General features: G+C 44.6%; 1 protein-coding gene across 1 annotated transcript in view; it reads right to left on the reverse strand.

The window, feature by feature from the left end:
• Positions 1 to 10,926: 10,926 nt before the first annotated feature.
• Positions 10,927 to 18,052, reverse strand: part of LOC146208993 (neuropilin and tolloid-like protein 2) — a 43,706-nt gene continuing 36,580 nt past the window's right edge. The window contains exon 7 of the mRNA XM_084587349.1: positions 10,927 to 11,219. Within this exon, the coding sequence (XP_084443475.1) occupies positions 10,927 to 11,219 (293 nt within the window). The remainder of the gene's footprint in view (positions 11,220 to 18,052) is intronic.

An 18,052-nucleotide genomic window follows, 5' to 3' on the forward strand; every position in this document is an offset into this window, starting at 1 on the left:
GGCACGGAGAGGAGCAGAAGGGTAGTCTCCGCTCTGTGCATGGGCGCGCTGCGGCGTAGAGCTGACCGAATGTAGCAGGAAAGCGTCTACCGGCATCGCATGCTGACTGCATAAAAGTGAATTCTGCCTAGAGATCCGCCGAACTTTAATGCCTTCAATAAAACGCTGGTTGTGTTCGATGCAACTCTCAGTCGCACGAATTCAAAGCTTTAGCTCCATATTCAGTTCAGAAACGTTGAACTCCTGTAATCTTTTTAATTTTTCTATGCATTTTACACATCCTACTTATGTTCTTTCTGCCTTTCGCCCGAAGTTTTAGTCCCTTCTCTGTATCTTCTCTGTTGTTTTCATTTCGCCAGCCACAGTTCAGGTGCTAAAAGTGCTGATGATGATGGTTGGTTCATAGGAAGGGAAAGGCGGAGTATCTGTCACACTTGCTCTGTGGACACCTGAACCGCGCCGCAAGGGAAGGTATGAGGGTGGGAGTGAAAGGGGATAGAGAGAAAGGGGGGCCGTAGTGGAGGGCTACGCGGTAATTTCGACCACCTGGGGATCTTTAGCAGGTAGTAAAATCTGTATATTTTTTTTTACTTTCTTGTTCCACAAGCACGAGAGAAACAACGCAAGAAAGATAAGAGAAATAAAGGATTGGAAACGCGGTGGTATGTGTGCGTATCGCTGAATGCTGTTGCAATTGCAACTCGTTCAGTCGGGCGAAGACCGGCTGCTTCTGAATTTCTTGCACCAAATGAGTTTTTCGCCTTGGCAGCCTTCGCGCGAGTTACGTTTTGTTCGCAGGGAAGGGACAGAAAAATCTAATTCCCGTGAGGCAAGAAGTCGTTGGCATCAAATGGGTATTTATCTGGGGTAAAAATGACGTGAACCCTTGCAGGCAAAGAAAAACTATTTCGGCCCACTCACCTAAAATTTATGAAGGTACGAAGGAAGTTTCGTGTTGCGCTTCTAGAAAACAATTCTAATAAATTGGTCAACTTAATTTTCAGTGGACCAGCGCTAAAATAGTTTATTTTTCTGGAAACACGCAGTCCGCCAGCCTTTGCTGCAATAAGAAATGGAAATCTGGCAATGGGTGCAAGAGTCATTGCCTAAAAATAAGAACCTTCCGCGAAAACAAATGGGCTATAATATATTTTTTCATAAAAGCAACTTTTGCGTAGGTCATTATGGAAGATGTTTTCATATGTTCACGTTTCCATGTGAATTGTGGGATTCTCTACGGGGCTGCGGCTCCGCTCTCAGAGAAAAGAACGCTCCGCTAGCTCAGACCACAGTGGTGGCCCCCAAGAACAACACGAACACCGAGGACCAAAGGGTTAACCGCTGAATGGGCTTCCTAGGCCGCGCGCGCGCGATCAATAAATGCTGTGTTCACCTGAACAGTCCGTCTCTTCCTGGACGCGTCCGATCACTTGGCCCGTCCGGTCCGCGCTGCCCTCGGTGTCCACACCACGCTCACTCCCTCACTCACGTCTGCCCGGTGGTGGTGGTGGTGGTGACTATGGTTTATTTTTTGGGGAGGGGATACTGGTCACGAAACCACACCCAGCCAACACGCGCAGCTCGCCGCTCCCTCCCCACAACGGTAAAGGGAGAGAGGGGAGAAACGCGGTGTGTGCTCCGAGGGCAGTGCGGACCGGACGGGTTTAGTGATCGGACGCATCCATGAAGAGACGGACTGCTCAGGTGAACACAGCGTTGCTTGATCGCGCACGCACGGCCAAGGAAGCCCATTAAACGGTGAACCCCTTGGTTCTCGGTGTCCGTGTTGTTCTTGGGGCCGCCACTGTGGTCTGAGCTAGCGGAGCGTTGTTTGCTCTGAGAGCGGAGCCGCAGCCCCGTACAGAATCCCACATTTTCACTCCCAAGATGGGGCAGTTCTCTCACCCCCCGCCCTCTCCCCCACAGCGCCGGAGAAGGAGGCTAGGAGGGGAAAGATGAGGGCTCTCCGACAGAAAGAGAGGGTGTTCGCCGCGTCGTGCGGCCGAGGGATATGTTGAATTGCCACAGAATCAATTGCGCATTTTCTGTTTTATCTGGTACGATATCAGCAAGACACTAGCACTACACAAAAGCAGCTAGCGGCCATTCACAGGAATTTCAAGATCCCGAATTCCAGGTCCCACCGTCGACGACAGCCACTCGCCGCACTCACTGACAGACCGGTGGCTGGGTCATGCTGACAATGCTCATATCCGATCGCAAAAAAGCTAATACGCTACATATATTTAACCGTCACGGCTTTATTACCCCGCAACAGTAAGCTAGGGTAGACTAAATGGAGCCGAAATGGATATGGATTCTTATAGAACAGAGTACCGGAAGAGTTGTGAGAACTCCACGCAGTAGCCGCTCAAGTAGTAAACAAACTCTGTATGGAAACTAGGCCCAACAAATGTTGCGCGATTAGCATTGCTCGTAAAATGTCCTAAAAGGGCTACACGCTTTCTTTCACTGCTCGAACCTTTACGATGCGCCTGTAGAAATTATTCAAGGATAAAAATTAGATCGAAAGCTGTCCTCTTTGCTTCCTCCACCGCTCTCACGGCTATAGGTACACCATCGCATCTCTCTTAGAGTGGCTATGTACCCCGCAAAAGCTGCACACAAACTGTAATCTAGCTTGTAGCATCGGCCGACTCGATCAAGAGCGCAAATGTTTGCACAATTCTAACCGGATTGCTTAACTGATTTAAGAAAGCCTTTTTCCTCAGTTGGGTGCTTTCAGAACGTAACAATTTGAATTCAAAATCTCCTAAATGCTGACGTGCGCTACTTGTTTCCTCTTCCATGGATACGACCGCACTTACCAGTGTGGCGGTTGTGCGTAAATCAGCCGCTAGATGGCACCACCTAAGCAAACTGGCAGCGCCCATGATAAAACGGTCTATGCAGCTTTTCCTCTGAAAGTCCAGAAAACTTCGTAGAGCAAAATGCTATGAAGCACAGATAATTATTTCACCTACAACAGTAAAACAGCGCATATAATCAATAACAATGCTTTATTAAACAAACGGCAGAACCTGTAAGAATCCGTAACGAAGTGTGGGCAGCTACGGCTGCGAATCTCATTTCGGTATTTATTTCAAGAAATAGTTTGGCACAACGCACTGCAATAATTCACATAGAACATTACCGTTTCAAAACAAACATGTCATAGCAAATAATCTTTATTAACAGTCCGCAGAGCCTGATATGCTGCCAGAAAAATGCCATTAAGAGGGCGAGGAAGGAGCTATTTCACCCAAAACAAGGTCACTGGCAAAACGAACACCTGCACTGTTTGTCCGATCTCCAATGAAATGTCTGGCCGAAGTGTTACATGTAGTGCAGCTCTTTTTTTTTTAAGGAACGACCTCGTAGTCCTCCACACACAAAAAACAAAACAAAGAGCCAAGCAGTGTTTTCGTTCAACATGTGCAGCCCCTTTTTTTTTTTTTTAAGAAACGACCTCGTAGTCCTACACACACAAAAAAAAAAAAAACAAAGAGCCGAGCAGTGTTTTCGTTCAACATGTTCAACTGTTTTGCTCTGCGTTGCGCAACGCGTTGTGTGTTACACTGGCTAAGATGTCCACGTCTGTTTCTTTTTACAAAAATTCCATGCTCACACGGCCACCATTTATCAAAGACGGCGATTGTTACCGCAGCCTAATAACGGTTGGTAAATGAAACCGATGACGTTTGTCATTTTACTGCATGAAGTTTTGAATTTTTTTTTTTTTTTTACTGCCGGTTCAAGCTTTCTTCTAGAACAATCTTTTATGCTCTCCCGCTATTTCGTCACAGTAGCAATTGAGTCAACCTTCAAAACCTCGGGTAGACGGGTCGGCCTTTAATCAAGGCGCCTACTGGTCGATCTAAATCTAGCAGGTTTGATATCTCCGCAGACTTAGACCGATGAATTCTGCACCATGTTTAACCGATGCCGCCCAGCAGATCATCCTCAATATACCACATGTGACAATATTCAAAACGTTGAATCAGGTAAAACTGCAAACATCTTTTATCGTACTTCATTCCTAGCGAAATGGTAATTCCACTCAGGTAGGCGCATTTCCTACGAAAACTTCCTGCTCCATACCTTTCTATTTGCTAGAGTGCCATCAGCAGTTATACTTCTTTCGAGCATTTCATTATTCCTGTATTCATTTTTTTTTTGTAATTATGGTGTCATTTCACTTTAACAGTGGCTAGTCATGTATGATGCTTTTTGTTGTATTTTTAGCATGATATACGCTATTTTGAGTACACCAGGATTAACGCTTATGGTATTACACCCGGGAACAGTAGCAGCTCTACAGAATAATTCCAACAAAGAAGAAACAAGCGGAAAGCCATTAGTGCAAAGTACTCAAGCAAATTATTTTAAATGGCGACTTAAAATCTAGAACATTGTACGACGTTGTATACACCTTTGAGGCTTACGCACAACTTTATAAAGTGATAAAAGTTCATTTGTTCCCAAGTCTATTGTTATCCTAAGTGACCAGCACGTCCTATGTATATACAAACGGGTGTAAGGGTTTCTGTGCTTTGGTTTCTGTCAAACGCTACTCCACATTTTCAACAGCCATAAGTTCCTACTATTCAAAAGTTCTATCATTTCAGTCTTTCACAGTGTGCAAGGCCCTAGTAATGTTTACGTACCTGAGCACAGCACAAACTACAATGGTGAGTATAATATCGTGTTCAACCGTGCAGCAGGTCAGTGTGTGAAAGAACTGAATGTTTGTGCATAACATTAAAGTTGCAGCGGGTTAACAGTAAAAGGGTACATACGTCAACGCTCGTCACTGCTACACAACTTCCTTTCTGGACCTTGATTAATAACAGTCTATGTACAAAATGAACAACAACACTGGAAACTAGCCGCATCCCAGTAAAGCATTCACACCAAACCACCTCTTCCTCCCACAAGCATACTGAGGCAAAGTAAGTTTTACTTATCATTCTGTTTATTTTTCAAGGAATAATAGCTAAGCAGTCCATCACATTGGCCTAACTGATTGAACCTTCTCTTTTGTTTTCATAATAATTAGTCAATATTTTGCTTTATCGAAGTCTCATATTTTTCCGATATACAAGTTTGAAGAACTGAAGAAGCGTTGAGGGCGGCATCCAAACTTGTTCTTTGTTCATCTCAATCTACGGCCTCACTGGGATTCGAAAAGGAATTAGAAGTTTTCTTCAGCTGACCTCTATTTTGTTGAATATTACCTTAACGCGTTGCTGCTCAAAGCTCGGTGTTCTGCCGGAAGCAAGGTTCGTTTTTTTCTGCGCAGAAAATGTGTCGCAGCGCACCGCATATAAACAAAATAACACCGAAAACATAATCTCGAATGATCCCTTTGAAATCTACGTAAAATCAGGAAAGTCACATTAATATTGACCCTTTAGATCTCATTTTTGCAAAATCAGAGAATTGTATTTTCCTTTCCTCAAGTCAAGGAAAGCGTCCCTATAAATTATACACGATCTGATGCCACAGAAGAGGTTGAAATCAAACACAAATTTCTGCCATTACAGTTCAAAGGAGACGTTTTTATCGTACACCAGCCTACCAGATATCATTACATTAAAATTTAAACTGTAATAATTGAAGATTGGCCTTTAGTGCCTACATTGTTGTGTTCATTAGACTGGCATGAATATCACCAATAAAGTATTATGTTCCTAATCACAACGCGCAACTAATATTCTTTGGAAATAAAGAAAGACAACACGTGTGTAGGTTTCAAGTTGAAAACCTTTTATCTATCTATGATGATTTTTAAATTACGCATAGTTTAGACTGTAGACATTCATGGACGTTACAATTACTTAAAATGCGTGTGCCTTAAAACGGGCCAGATTGAGGAAGTTTCTCAATCTTTGGTTTATAGGTGGTACTCTGGCCAAGGGAAAGACGAAGACAAGGAAAAGGGCAAAGGGCGGCAGGATGCTTACAGGAAAGAAAAGGAACGTTGGACAGGAGATTCCCCCTCTTGCCCCCCAGAAGGCAGCAGGATGTTGCGAGAGGAAATAAAAGGACCGGATAATTGGTGATGGGTAGCGGATGGAGAGAACGGGGAGATCATGCGGCGTGCCTAACTCTGATGCCTGGTTTGCAGAGGGGAAAGTAGTAGTGAGGGTGGCAGTGGGTTACAGGGGAATTACAGCTTGGTTCACACCATCCTCTGGTGAGGCCTGAACTAGTCCGCTGCAGCGCCTGCTCCATCCATGGGGACAGTAATGTTAACACATACTCCACCGAAGAAATCCCCGTTGATTGAATATGCTCTCTTTTGGCCTTTGTGAAATTGTTCTCATTCGAATTGAGAATAAGAATAGTGCGATTCGCAATCCGTTACCAGGTAGAATGAGAGGAAGAAGATGGTTTACACGGTATGTAATAGCACTGAAGAAGGGTAAATGAAGTACGCCTCAATTCGCTCGACCTGCGAACTGAGGCGTACTCCATTTACCCTTGTTCAGTGCTCCTTCATACAATCCGTTACAGAGATCCGCCACCGCGTGCTCCAGCGTGCATGTTGAGAATGCCTTAACGGCTCCAGATGGCACCACATGATGGAAGTCGGTACACAGATCAACCGCTTCGTGTCCAATCAGCGCGTATGCACTGGCAGTGCGCTAGCAGGTCTCGGTGACGAATGGTAGATTTTGCTATGCTAAAGGTCTCTATTTTTATTGTCAGTCACTTTACGCAATGAAATTTAAGAAAAATTATAGTAATTCCGCCACATTATTTATCAAGCTGACAAGCACTTGTAGCTGACAAGCAGCTACCACTTGTTTAACATCCACATTCAATTTTAATTTAAGGAGCGCTGTTAACTACCAGGCCTTCAAAGTGTTCTAAGTGAAAAAAGACAAAAATCTAAGAAGCACTGGTAAGTAGTAGAGTCTGAAATTTAACATAAGTAACTGGTTCTTTCTAGCAGCGATTAGTTCTATATCATTCTGAATAGTGGCCTAATCCATAAAAGTAGAATACTTTGGTTAACCAAAAATTGAAACACTATTACGCAAAACGTATCACAGAGATTAGCAGTACTGTGACAGTGTTTTTCAAGCTTACGGCTAATCGACTTCGTTAAACTCTCTGAGTATTAAAACACATATAAAAGGGAAGGCAGGAGCACGGAGCTCGCGCCCCCCTCTGTCTTTACTAGGCCTAACTATGCCCTTCCCGTCTGCACTCCACAATAGAGGTTAAAGGCTGCGGTCACTCGAACTCCTACCATACACCTCGGGAATTGCTCTCTGCTATGCGTACTGTCCGGAAAGCAAATTCATGATAATCTATTTTTTACACAATTCTGCTTTTTAGCTCTACTGACAACATATGTTTAGAATCTTCTTCATTGTATATTAGACACACTGGCATTTTCAAATATAGCTACTATCGCAGGAAGTAGTTTGCTACAGTGTGACAGATATTAAACTGCCGGATTAAATCAATATGGTACACGCCAGTGCATTTCACTTATTTTGGTCTAAAAGTTCCAAACCTTCTGTGTAAGCAGAAAAAGAATAAGGATAATTCCTGAGTCTTCTTGGGAAGACCCCGAGCCTTACTGGTCAGTCGTTTCGCATGGCTCGTACGGAAACTTTTTTATATCTTTCATTGTCCAGTCTTTCAGTAGTGCCTTGTACTTGTCTCGTCACGGAAAAAGACAACAAATGTTTATGTCGGTGAGTGGGAGGTGTCGCCAGATAAGTTTTCTTTTGCCATTCTCTTAGCCGCAGAACATTCACATCACTCAATGCTGCATTCACCTTCCAACCTAAACTTCAGTATCCCTACTAAAGTATTAGAGTAAGAGCGTGAAGAAAGCCCCGAAGAAGCCTTAAAGCAGCATTTTGTTTTGTACATACTTCAGGATAGTGGAAGGGAGAGAGAGTTGTATACGCATAAAATAAGGTATCACTGGCACAAAAAGGGTCACTTTCATTTAACGTTGAATGGAGTTTTTCTTCAGCTGTTGCGCATGCTATCATGGAACTAAATTTTAAAACATATTTTCAAATCGCAATTGCGCACAAGTCGTTTATAACAACGCATGAAAACACTAGGACATCCGCTCTTTCCTGCACAACCATACAGCACGCAAATGGCTTTTCCAAAGCCACGTAGTGCACCTTAAGAATATTAAATGCAGCTGAAAAGAATAAAACATCCGAATGTTACTTTACACTACTCACGAAACTGAGAAACCCGAAAAAGCAGGCTGAAAGAATGAGCACTACATTTTCCACTCGATTCTTAGCCTGCACGTAATCATTGAAAATTACAAAAGGGTTCACATAAAGTTGGCTGCTAGCTGTTAGCAAGCACAACCTATCGTTACTAGGCATTCCTAGAAATGCCCTTCCGTATCACAGAGGCAGAGAACTGAGCTTTCGACACTTTCAAAACACAGTTGGCAGCCACTGCACACGAGAGAGATATAATGATACACAACACTGAAATTCACGCAAAGCCAATGAGCAGAGTCAGTCCAGCTCCGCTCTACGTCGCAATCTAGCTTGTGTTCTTTACATTACAAAAGCGAATCAGCAAGCATCATTGTACCACATGGTGCTTTGATGGCGCTGGACTGCTGCAAGCCTGCCGAAGTCTTGCAGCAAAGTCTGCTTATGCATATATATATATAGTATATGTATATATTTCGTATCTGTACACAAGAGCGCGAAATAAGGATTATGTCTCGTAACCGCACTGCACTTTAAAACCTGTGACATTGAGATGAAGGCTCCATTGTACCTTCTTCCGCGCTCAAAAGTCAATAGCTGCTTTTCTGCGCAAATAATATGATGTGACATCTCTCAAAATGTCCCTTAAATCACCCCAATATGCAATACACTCAACAGGGGTGCCATCTTTATATTACAATGAAGGGCCTCTATTGATGGCGCACGCTTCCTCGAGATGCCTCGGCCGACTGCTTCGCAGTTACAAATGTCGAGACGAAGACGGCAGCTGAAACGCATATAAGGAACAAATTCTTAATTCGGCAGTTGCGAAACAGCTATGGCAACCTTCACGCGTCATAGCGTCTCACAGTGCCTGTTTTCTAACCTATGTACATAAGTGCGTCAACAGCGTTGAGCTTAATCCAAGTTCATAGAGGAACTTTCAGAAACCATTTAAGACATCATGGATACCTTCAATTTAAATTTGGATTCGCATCCTTCCACTCACTCACGGGGAATAATAAATATAGCGGACAGAGACAATTTTACACCAGCATAACTGAGTAATCTCCAAAACGTAAAACCGTGACTGCTTCATTCAGCGTAAACTTCACATCTTTTTGGTCCTATGAATGCAAGTGACTGTAAAAAATTCGGCTTCTTTAAAGAGAGTGAAACAGGTAACGTAGAAGAGTGGTGGCTTCCTTTCTGCTAAGCAGATTGCGCGTACTTAGAAGCATGCTGAATGGTTACTTTCGTGGTGTTAATGTGGGCCTTCTCAGTGTTAGTCACGGAATACGAAAATAGGAGTGAAGAAATGAGCGAGCAGCCCTTTCTGTCATGAACCACCGTGCTTGACAGCGCGTAGTGCAGAAATATTGCTGATAACTTAATGTTAGCAATATGACCCACGAAGAAATCAAGGAGAAAAATGGCAGTATAATCCTATATGCTCCTCAAACGCTAATCCCTCTTTTGCCTCAGCATTATCAGGGCGTTTGCTAACGACTCAGGATTACAGGCTTAAGCACGAACGCTGTTCTCTAGGGCGAAATTAAAACAGGTTTTCCTACCGGTGAAATCTTGACTCTAATAATAGCCTAAAAAGTGACATCATTCACATCGAGTACGTAATGCGTTTTCGCGAGCAACTTGACAACTGCATGCATGGCGTACTAATAAGCATAAGAACCGAAATTGAAGAACGTATAATCCGTAGCAGAAATCAAAGGTTTTCCGGCGATTACCTGGTTTAAATGACAGGAGCGTTCGATACATTTGCCCTGCACGAGCAGTATTGGCAATAAGTCAGCTTGGTTTTACGCGCTAATTTGTGAGATCTATCGTTATACACATCGTATTAAAGTTAAGCGCCTTTTTTTGCGCCAATTCGTCATAGGGAACGCTCGGAAATAACATTCTGTGCAGCATTGAATCGGGGATAGCATTTGGAAAAATGAATGCCGAGAGTGAGGCTGCAACTCCAGTGTTCGTTTGCTAAAGATTATTACAAAGGATTGAATTCCCTTTTTCGAAATGCACCCACCGATCTCCTTTTCTTATGTTGTTACTGTCGAATGCTGGCCAGAAATGTGCGAAGCCAGAGGGATGGAAAATTTGAATGGAAGTTACATCTAACTTATTAAATATAGTATTTTGAAACATGTGCAAAGGAAAGTGCCTTTGCTCGCGCCTGTGGGAGAACTAGCATCTGATTGGTTTACAGAGAGCTTCTTGCATTTTCCTAGAGATTTTTCCTTTTGGCGTGCCACTTTCAATATTGGACTAAAGCAGAATTCAAACATAACTCACTATGTGAGAGAAAGGTAATATGTCCTACGTATACGCCGTGAAGCTCGACTTCTTGCCTTGCACATTTTCTCACTGTGATTGAAGCAGCATTCAATACTACCACGTTATTTGTTTCACGATAAAACATCGATGCGGTTTGCGACGAAGTTCCCAACTTGTCATAACATTAGCACTGACCGTCCCTTATTAGTGGACCTCAGCGCACACACTGCACAATCTATTCAAAGCTAAGCACTGCTCCACCTTGATGTCGATGCCGTTCGGTCACACACATGCACACAATTTGCTTCTATATCACTGGTCAAAGGGTGTAGAGCGCGCACTGTGCGTCTTCTGTGCGTGCATGAGGAATTAGACCAGCATAACAACTTCGGGACTGTAATGATGCTCCGAAGCGCTAGACGTCAGTGGGTGAGCGTCGGGGCTTGGCGAACGGCGGCGGCCTGGCGGGCGGCACAGGCCCCGGCAGATGCTGCGGTCTGTGCAGGCTGCAGTTGAGCTCGGGCAGGAAGGGCGTCTGTCGCGACGCGCACGTGGGACTGTGCTCCAGTTGGCGAAGCGGCAGGGAAAGGGCTTGAGCTGCCAGGCCAGCGCGGCGAGAGTGGCGCCGGCACAGGATCACTGCTATGACCACGCACAGCAGCAATACGCCGGCGCCGGCTCCGCAGCCGGCCAGCAGGGGGAGGTTGCCTGCGCGAGAGACAATGAGCGCGCCGCAGGGTTGGAGACCCTGTGCACTTGGGGCAAGCTCTGTGGGGCGGAGCGGCACAGCTTCAGAATTCGTCAGCGCGAGGGAACGGCTGCCACAGATGCGTTCTTGCAAAACAACTTGCAAATGAGCAGCTTTGATATAAAAGGTTGTACTTGTGACACGTACTTTTGGTAATTGTGTAACGAAGTGCTGGCTCCGATGAAATGCACCGAAATAAAATGACATCCTGCCTGCGCATCAAAAGTCAGGCAGGGAGGCGGTCTAGTTGAGGTGTCCCAAGAACTAAAACTGCTTCCTGCATTTTATGCCCCTAAATTATTTTCGTAATTTTGACTGTTTTCCAGAGCACAAAATGCAACTGAGAGCCGCTCCAAGGGTCAAGTACGTTTAGCCATTGCTGTCCACAACGTTGCATTGTTGAGGACATTAGCTGACTCTAGCCCTGACCATATTGTTCTTGACATTACCAAGACGTTTCCACTCCTCCTACGCTACACTGTTTCTGAAAGCAGAAGCTAGGTCTGCATTTCACTAAGTTATGCTACAACTATTTCAGTTACTCGCTTCCAATGTAACATTGGCGCTATTATGAGAAACCTATATTGCTTAATCCTCTTCTTAAAACTCAAGAGTATAGTCTGGTCCCTCCTATTTGCAAGCGCTAGAGTTCTTCCAAACATGGATAGGGGCTGCTGTTACAAACGTGAGTTGTTTTCTCAATTTAAAAAGCCTACCTAGTTAACTGGTGAAAAAGAGGCTTACAACGAAACCCTGAAGCGAGTGCTCATTTTATTTCTGCACATATATAAACACAACTGGTGTCTCCACAGGCGCCCATCAACTAACAAGGCTGTCTGCTCTTAATTAACTCATTGTAGTGCAACGGCCGTTACCCCTATTAACCGCAACAGCACTGATGAGTTCCCTTGGGGTTGGGTAGAGACAGGTGTTCGTGAATTAAAGCCGTGTGGACAAACTTTCTTTCTCTCCCTTCAACTGGCCGCCGCTAGCTACCACATTTTCGTTTTCTTACTCTTACTTCTTCTCCTCCCATGCATCTATATCTATGACGGTAACCGAATATATCTGGTAATTTAGTCCGCCTCTTTACTGTATGCGTTCCTGGTGCTTTTAACCCGGCTACGGCAGCTTCATAAAGCTCAAAATTTCCGTGATAACATCCTAGAAATAGCTTCATAAACACGAACAGCTGTGTTTTGATTGTAAGTGACGTCACGCTGCATTGTAGGGCAGGTGCTGTACCTCGTCAATTTTCAGTTTCAACTCTGCTCTATTTCTGAAGTGAAACAAGAGAGGTAGTGAGCAGTTTCTAGCTGTGATTTGAAGATGAGCAGTAAACAAACATTGTAGCTGATCTATTGCAATGCTGCCTCTGCTGACCCGATGGATGAAAGTAAGGTGTAAAATTACAACAGCTCTGGGCTCCCAGTCACCGAGAGTCAACATGCAACTCCCAACAGGAAATCATGCTATGAGTGATTGCTCATTGCTGCTTAGCCACTGAAAGCCCCATTACGATACGATCAATTGGTCTAATAACAAAATAAGAGCAACACATTCGGCGACGATTGCTCTCTTTTCTACAGAACCAGCTAAATTTTTTTTTTGGGGGGGGGTGAAATTATAGCCCATAATATTCGCACAGATTGCAATAAGGGCTCTTGCGACAAACGCTCGTTTCATCGAAATAGTTTTCAACTCATCGGTCCATTCATTCAAAGGTTGCCGTAGACTACGCTTTAGCAACAAGTGTCACGTAAGACACGCTAACAATAGACCTCTTGATGCGTGCGAGTGCCGTTTTGAATCGAGCGCAAAATCTGTGCACGCAAAGGATTTGTCGTTCTCCATTTGGACTTTCAAAAGAGGTGTCTATCCATAAGAGACCAGCACATTAGATTAGGTATACAAACAAACTCCCTTAGAGCCAACCTGCTCCGCTTCATCATTCACTCACACCACTTCCTCCGGCGCCGAGTAAATCGACGAGCTCCCTATCTGCAGCGCGCGGCGGGCTGCCGGTGTACATAATTATGCGCATCGTCGTTGGCGAGGGGCAACTCGCGAGGCAGGAGCACGCAGCTACTGTGCCGAGGGACTTATCCGGAAGAGAGGCGATGGCATCGACGGAACATCGAGCCCGGCTCGGCTAGAAAGGCTTTCGAAACGTGGCCGGTGGTGCCCTACGGAGCAATTTATCACCGGTTTACGACGTTACCGGAGCTTTATTCGAAGAGCGATGGTGCGCGCTTCGGAGACGGGAGCCAGGCGTGCAGGGCCGGGCAGAACGAAAACGTAGATAGAAAAGCGTTGAGATCTAGTTACTACTGACCAGCTTGTGCTCGACGGATTACCGTGAGGTGCATGAAAATTTAAAGACTTTTGCGGCGTCTCCGCATCCTATCAGCATACCACTCGCTTCTGCTCTTCTTCTCTTTAAAAAGCAGGCTTACTCGCACGTTTTTTTGGGTGCTCAGCATAACGGGAGGTTTAAGTGGGCAGTCTTCAGAAGAGCTTTGTAGATAACTTTACGTAGAACTTACTAAAGTGACTGGAAGAAGGCAACCTTCCGAGCTATAAGATCGCCTTGCTAAGGCTGCTGGCAAAGCTAATTCAGTAATTTTTAGTGTTGTGTAGAGAGCGATACCTGCTGCCTTCGTACCTAAGCTAAAATGATTATCTGAATATTAACAACCCAACGATCTAAAACCGACGTTCACCAGCCTGAAGCAGGAACATCATTGCACCCCAAGAGAGCATCGGGGAGAAAAGGACGCATTTCTCAGACCCTTTATCCGTTCCAGAAGAATTTTTTTAAGCACAACAATGGAGAGATGAAATTTAGCAGACATTAGGTCGAGCACATTTTAAAGCTGCCAGGCGCATAAGTAATGCGGCCGAAAACACAAAAAATAAATAAATGTGAAAGGCTGTAGACTGCTGCGTATCTTAGGCCCGAACCTTTCAGGACTAATTCTTTAATCTTGCAAGGCCTCGAAGTACATTAACTAGACGCTAATACCCTACGGATTCAACCAAATAGGGCCTAGATGAGCAACCTTGGATCAACAAATTCATTCACCGAAATCCTAGAACGCATGCTAGAGTTCAACGTGTTTTTATCCGCTTAGCACAGTTCTCAAAATGGTTATAATCCGTCACTGGATTTAGTTTACCTGCTTTTGTTCACCCCCATTGCTAATTTCGCCCACTTAGTGCAGCGTAGACAGTGCAGCGCTTTTGTCTGTGATGTACACGCACACAACTGAAGCGGCAAATAAGTTAATTTTATCCCTGCGCATATAGTCTAATCTGTACTTTAAGCAATTAACTTTTATTCTCCAGCGCACTTCACTATATAAACTTAAAATTCTGGATAACAAAAAAAAAATATTTCATTGCTCCGCAAAAACACCTGAATCTTTTCGACTAAGCGGTCTCTTTCAAGTTGGTTTATATCAGCTTGTTACCGATATATAGAAAGTAACAAATAGGTGTCTTCGACGAAACATTGCTTGAATAACTGTAAACATGTCAAAACAAAATTATGAATTACAGATACTGCCGGGATCGAAAGCATCCACAAAGTGATATATCGTCATTATATCATGTAAAAGAAGAATGAATACACTTAGCTTGAGTTGTTCTCTAATGGGAAGTAATTCTTTATTAGCACCCCCAGAGCAGCTACAAACGGACGCCACGCAACGTTCTAAAAAAATTCGTAGCTTAACAATCGGTCGCCCTTGTCCGTGGCAGTCGTTCTACCCATTGAGCTAACCAGGGTGTACAGCAGATAAGATGGTAGGGCAAAAGCCAATTGAATAAATCGAAATGGAAGCAGGTTTAACAAAATGTTTATAGGAAACTCTCCTGAAAGGAGTTATCCCCTACCATTCTTATTAAACATTTTTTCTTAGCATCGACGAGTAAGAGAGAGGTTTCATGCTTTACTGTCGAGAGGATATTAATAAGAGGAAATTCATAACCTGAGAACACGCGCCGAATATACTCGACCCTATTGATTTAATAATAATTTCATCTTGATGTTTCGGACATTTCGTGATAATCAGCACTAGACACATTCCCTTTCACCACCTTAAGTGATTTGCTGCCTAATAAGATCTGCTGTTTTCTTGCGATATATTTAGGCTTTGATAATAGTTTTGGTCACACCGTCCCGCTTTTCGAGTCCAGGTCCTCGCTCATGTACTAGCATCGCAGTTCGTTTTCAACTTTCCTTAGCATGGCAGTGTCGTCTGCGAATCACATTTCTTTTGAATATTTTCCTCTAAAATGTATTCCCAACATTTCCTAATTTAACCAAGCAGCGCAGGCGCAATGGTTGGGACGCTCCATTGTATACCCATCGACATGATGTCGCATTTCAGCCAGGCAGCCGCTTTTCGTTGGAGGCGAAAAGCAGCACGCACTGCGCGATATCAGTGGACGTTAATGAACCGCAGGTGGTAGAAATTTCAGAAGCCCTTACTACGGTGTCTCTCAGAATCTGAGTCGTTTTGGGATGTTGACCTCTTATAAAAAATAACTTCATTTCAAAGCCTGTTAATGTATAATGTATAATCAAGCAGTGACTATACTAGTAGAGAGATCGTCTCTCCTGCGTGACACTTTTCTTCTATACGGTGGGCTGTGGAGGCTGTGCAACTGTTCTTCATATTTTCCAATACTTTTACTCATGCCTCTTCTACACCATGACGTCGACATGGCGCGAAATGCTTTCGGATAATATATGAAGGCTGCTTATAGAGGTAGGTTGTACCCTGCACGTGTCTCTATCAACTGATTGGCCTTATTGACAGTGCGAATATGAATTAATATTGAATAGCCTTTGTAGAAGCCTACAGACCTTATTTGGCATACTCCCAGTGATTACCTCAGGAAATACCGAGCAGCCAGCCAACACAAAGCTGATCGCTCAGTAACTTTCAAATCCTTGACTTCCAGTTTGCTATTCAGTATGAAAATACAAGCTTGCTAAAAAGATCCCTGTACGCTTGAGGTCGTGTAAATTTGAATGTATAGGATTGCCAGTTTTTCTCGCCCAATCTTCATACGACAAACCTCTACATATCTGCTGTCGTCTAACCATCCCGTTCTTTTTCCCTTTAACGTTGCCTTCCAGCTTATAATTTCATTATGGGTCCATATCTCCTGACTTCTATCTCCATCACTTTCGCTTTGACCGTTTGGCTAAATGTAGATTTGTGTTCTACTCCACGGCTACGTTTACTCCTTTACAATTCCATCACCATTATTCCCTCTTAATATGTATATCTGTTGTGATAAGTGTTCTCCGAAATGAATCTTGTTGGCCTTCCTCTGTTTGAACATGGTTAATTGTCTGCATTATGGCAGCACCAAGAGCCATCTTTCTTGCCCAGAACGACGTGAGAATCTCAGTTGCGGTCACAGAGCTCAATAATGTTCCTTTCAAGCATTGTTGCCACTTCCTTCTGAATTATTTGTCGTTTTGCATGGGGCATTCGGTATGTTCGGCAGCAAACAGGAGGAGAGTTGCCAGTGTCGATGAGGGACGTGACGATAAGAGCTTGGCCGAGGGCGCTGTTATACAGGTCGAAGATGTCAATATAGGACTCGAAACGTGCACGCAGCTAACAGTATTGGGCAGAGAGCAAATCGGAGAGCATCATTGCCATGATCGCGTCAGTCGGAGTAGGAGCGTGGGCAGGATCTTCAGAAGCGGTAGTATGGTCAGCGTCCAGTGCTGCAAATTGACAGGAGCCAAGAGCCGAGAATGTCGCCACACATATGCAAGGCGGAAGCACTTGTGCCGAATAGCTGAAGTTTGGGAACGGCAGTGACGCAACGGCTTTCCATTTACTGTAGCGACGGTATTGGGTAGTGCACCGTTGCGGAGCAGTTAAGGATAAACTAAGTATAATCACCATTGGGGTCTAATGAAGTGGGGCTCAGGGTAACGAATGAGATGACTAGTGAGGGCGGAGAAATATTGTCCGGCGAATAGAACCGGGAGAAGCCAAGGGTTTAGGATCGATGATTGGAAGATCTAGGTGTAGGACACCTTGCGAGCAACAAATCAGCGTGTAGTGTTCTGATAGAAAACCTAAGCCGAGTAGAAGGTCATGAACACAAGTGTTCAAAACAGTCTACTGCACCGGGAGTTCATGGCCAGCAACACAAACGTGGGCAGTGCAGAGTCCGTCAACACCAACCGTGCCGATGTACGAGACACGTACTGGAGACTGAACCGGCGTTAGGACTTTGTGTAAATGACACAAAGATATGCGCTCATTACGGAGGTGTGCGCTCCAGTGTCTACAAGCGAACTCAAGCGACCACCATCCGTACCACTGTCCAGTTACTTCAAGCGTGAGGTCTGTAGAGAATTTGTGGGCCCGGTCGTGGATACAGCGTCACCTCCGGGAGCTAAATCAGCTAGTTTTCCAAGTCAGATCGGTTGTATGAGATAGCAGCCGTCGATCGAAGGGACCGCGGGGATGGAAATCAAGGGCCTCGTGTAGATGGGGAGTTGAAAGATCGGTGTTGTCGGTAACATCGCGGAATTGTTGAGCGAATCTGATTGGTTAGCGTCGGGGCGGGAAACTGCTCGGCGTTTCTCAGCGGCAGTGTAGGACAACCCAGTGTGAGGAGTCGGAGGCCATGTGTTGCGGTGGTGCCGGGAAATGTGGCCGACATAGGAACCGGTGAAAAATATTGGACGATTATTAGGCGTCTGCCACTCTGCTGGATATCGGTAACGAAGAATATATGGGGCCCTGGGACG

The sequence above is a fragment of the Amblyomma maculatum genome, chromosome 1, assembly GCF_055883805.1.
Source record: "Amblyomma maculatum isolate TAMU_Amacu chromosome 1, ASM5588380v1, whole genome shotgun sequence".
NCBI lineage: Eukaryota > Metazoa > Arthropoda > Arachnida > Ixodida > Ixodidae > Amblyomma > Amblyomma maculatum.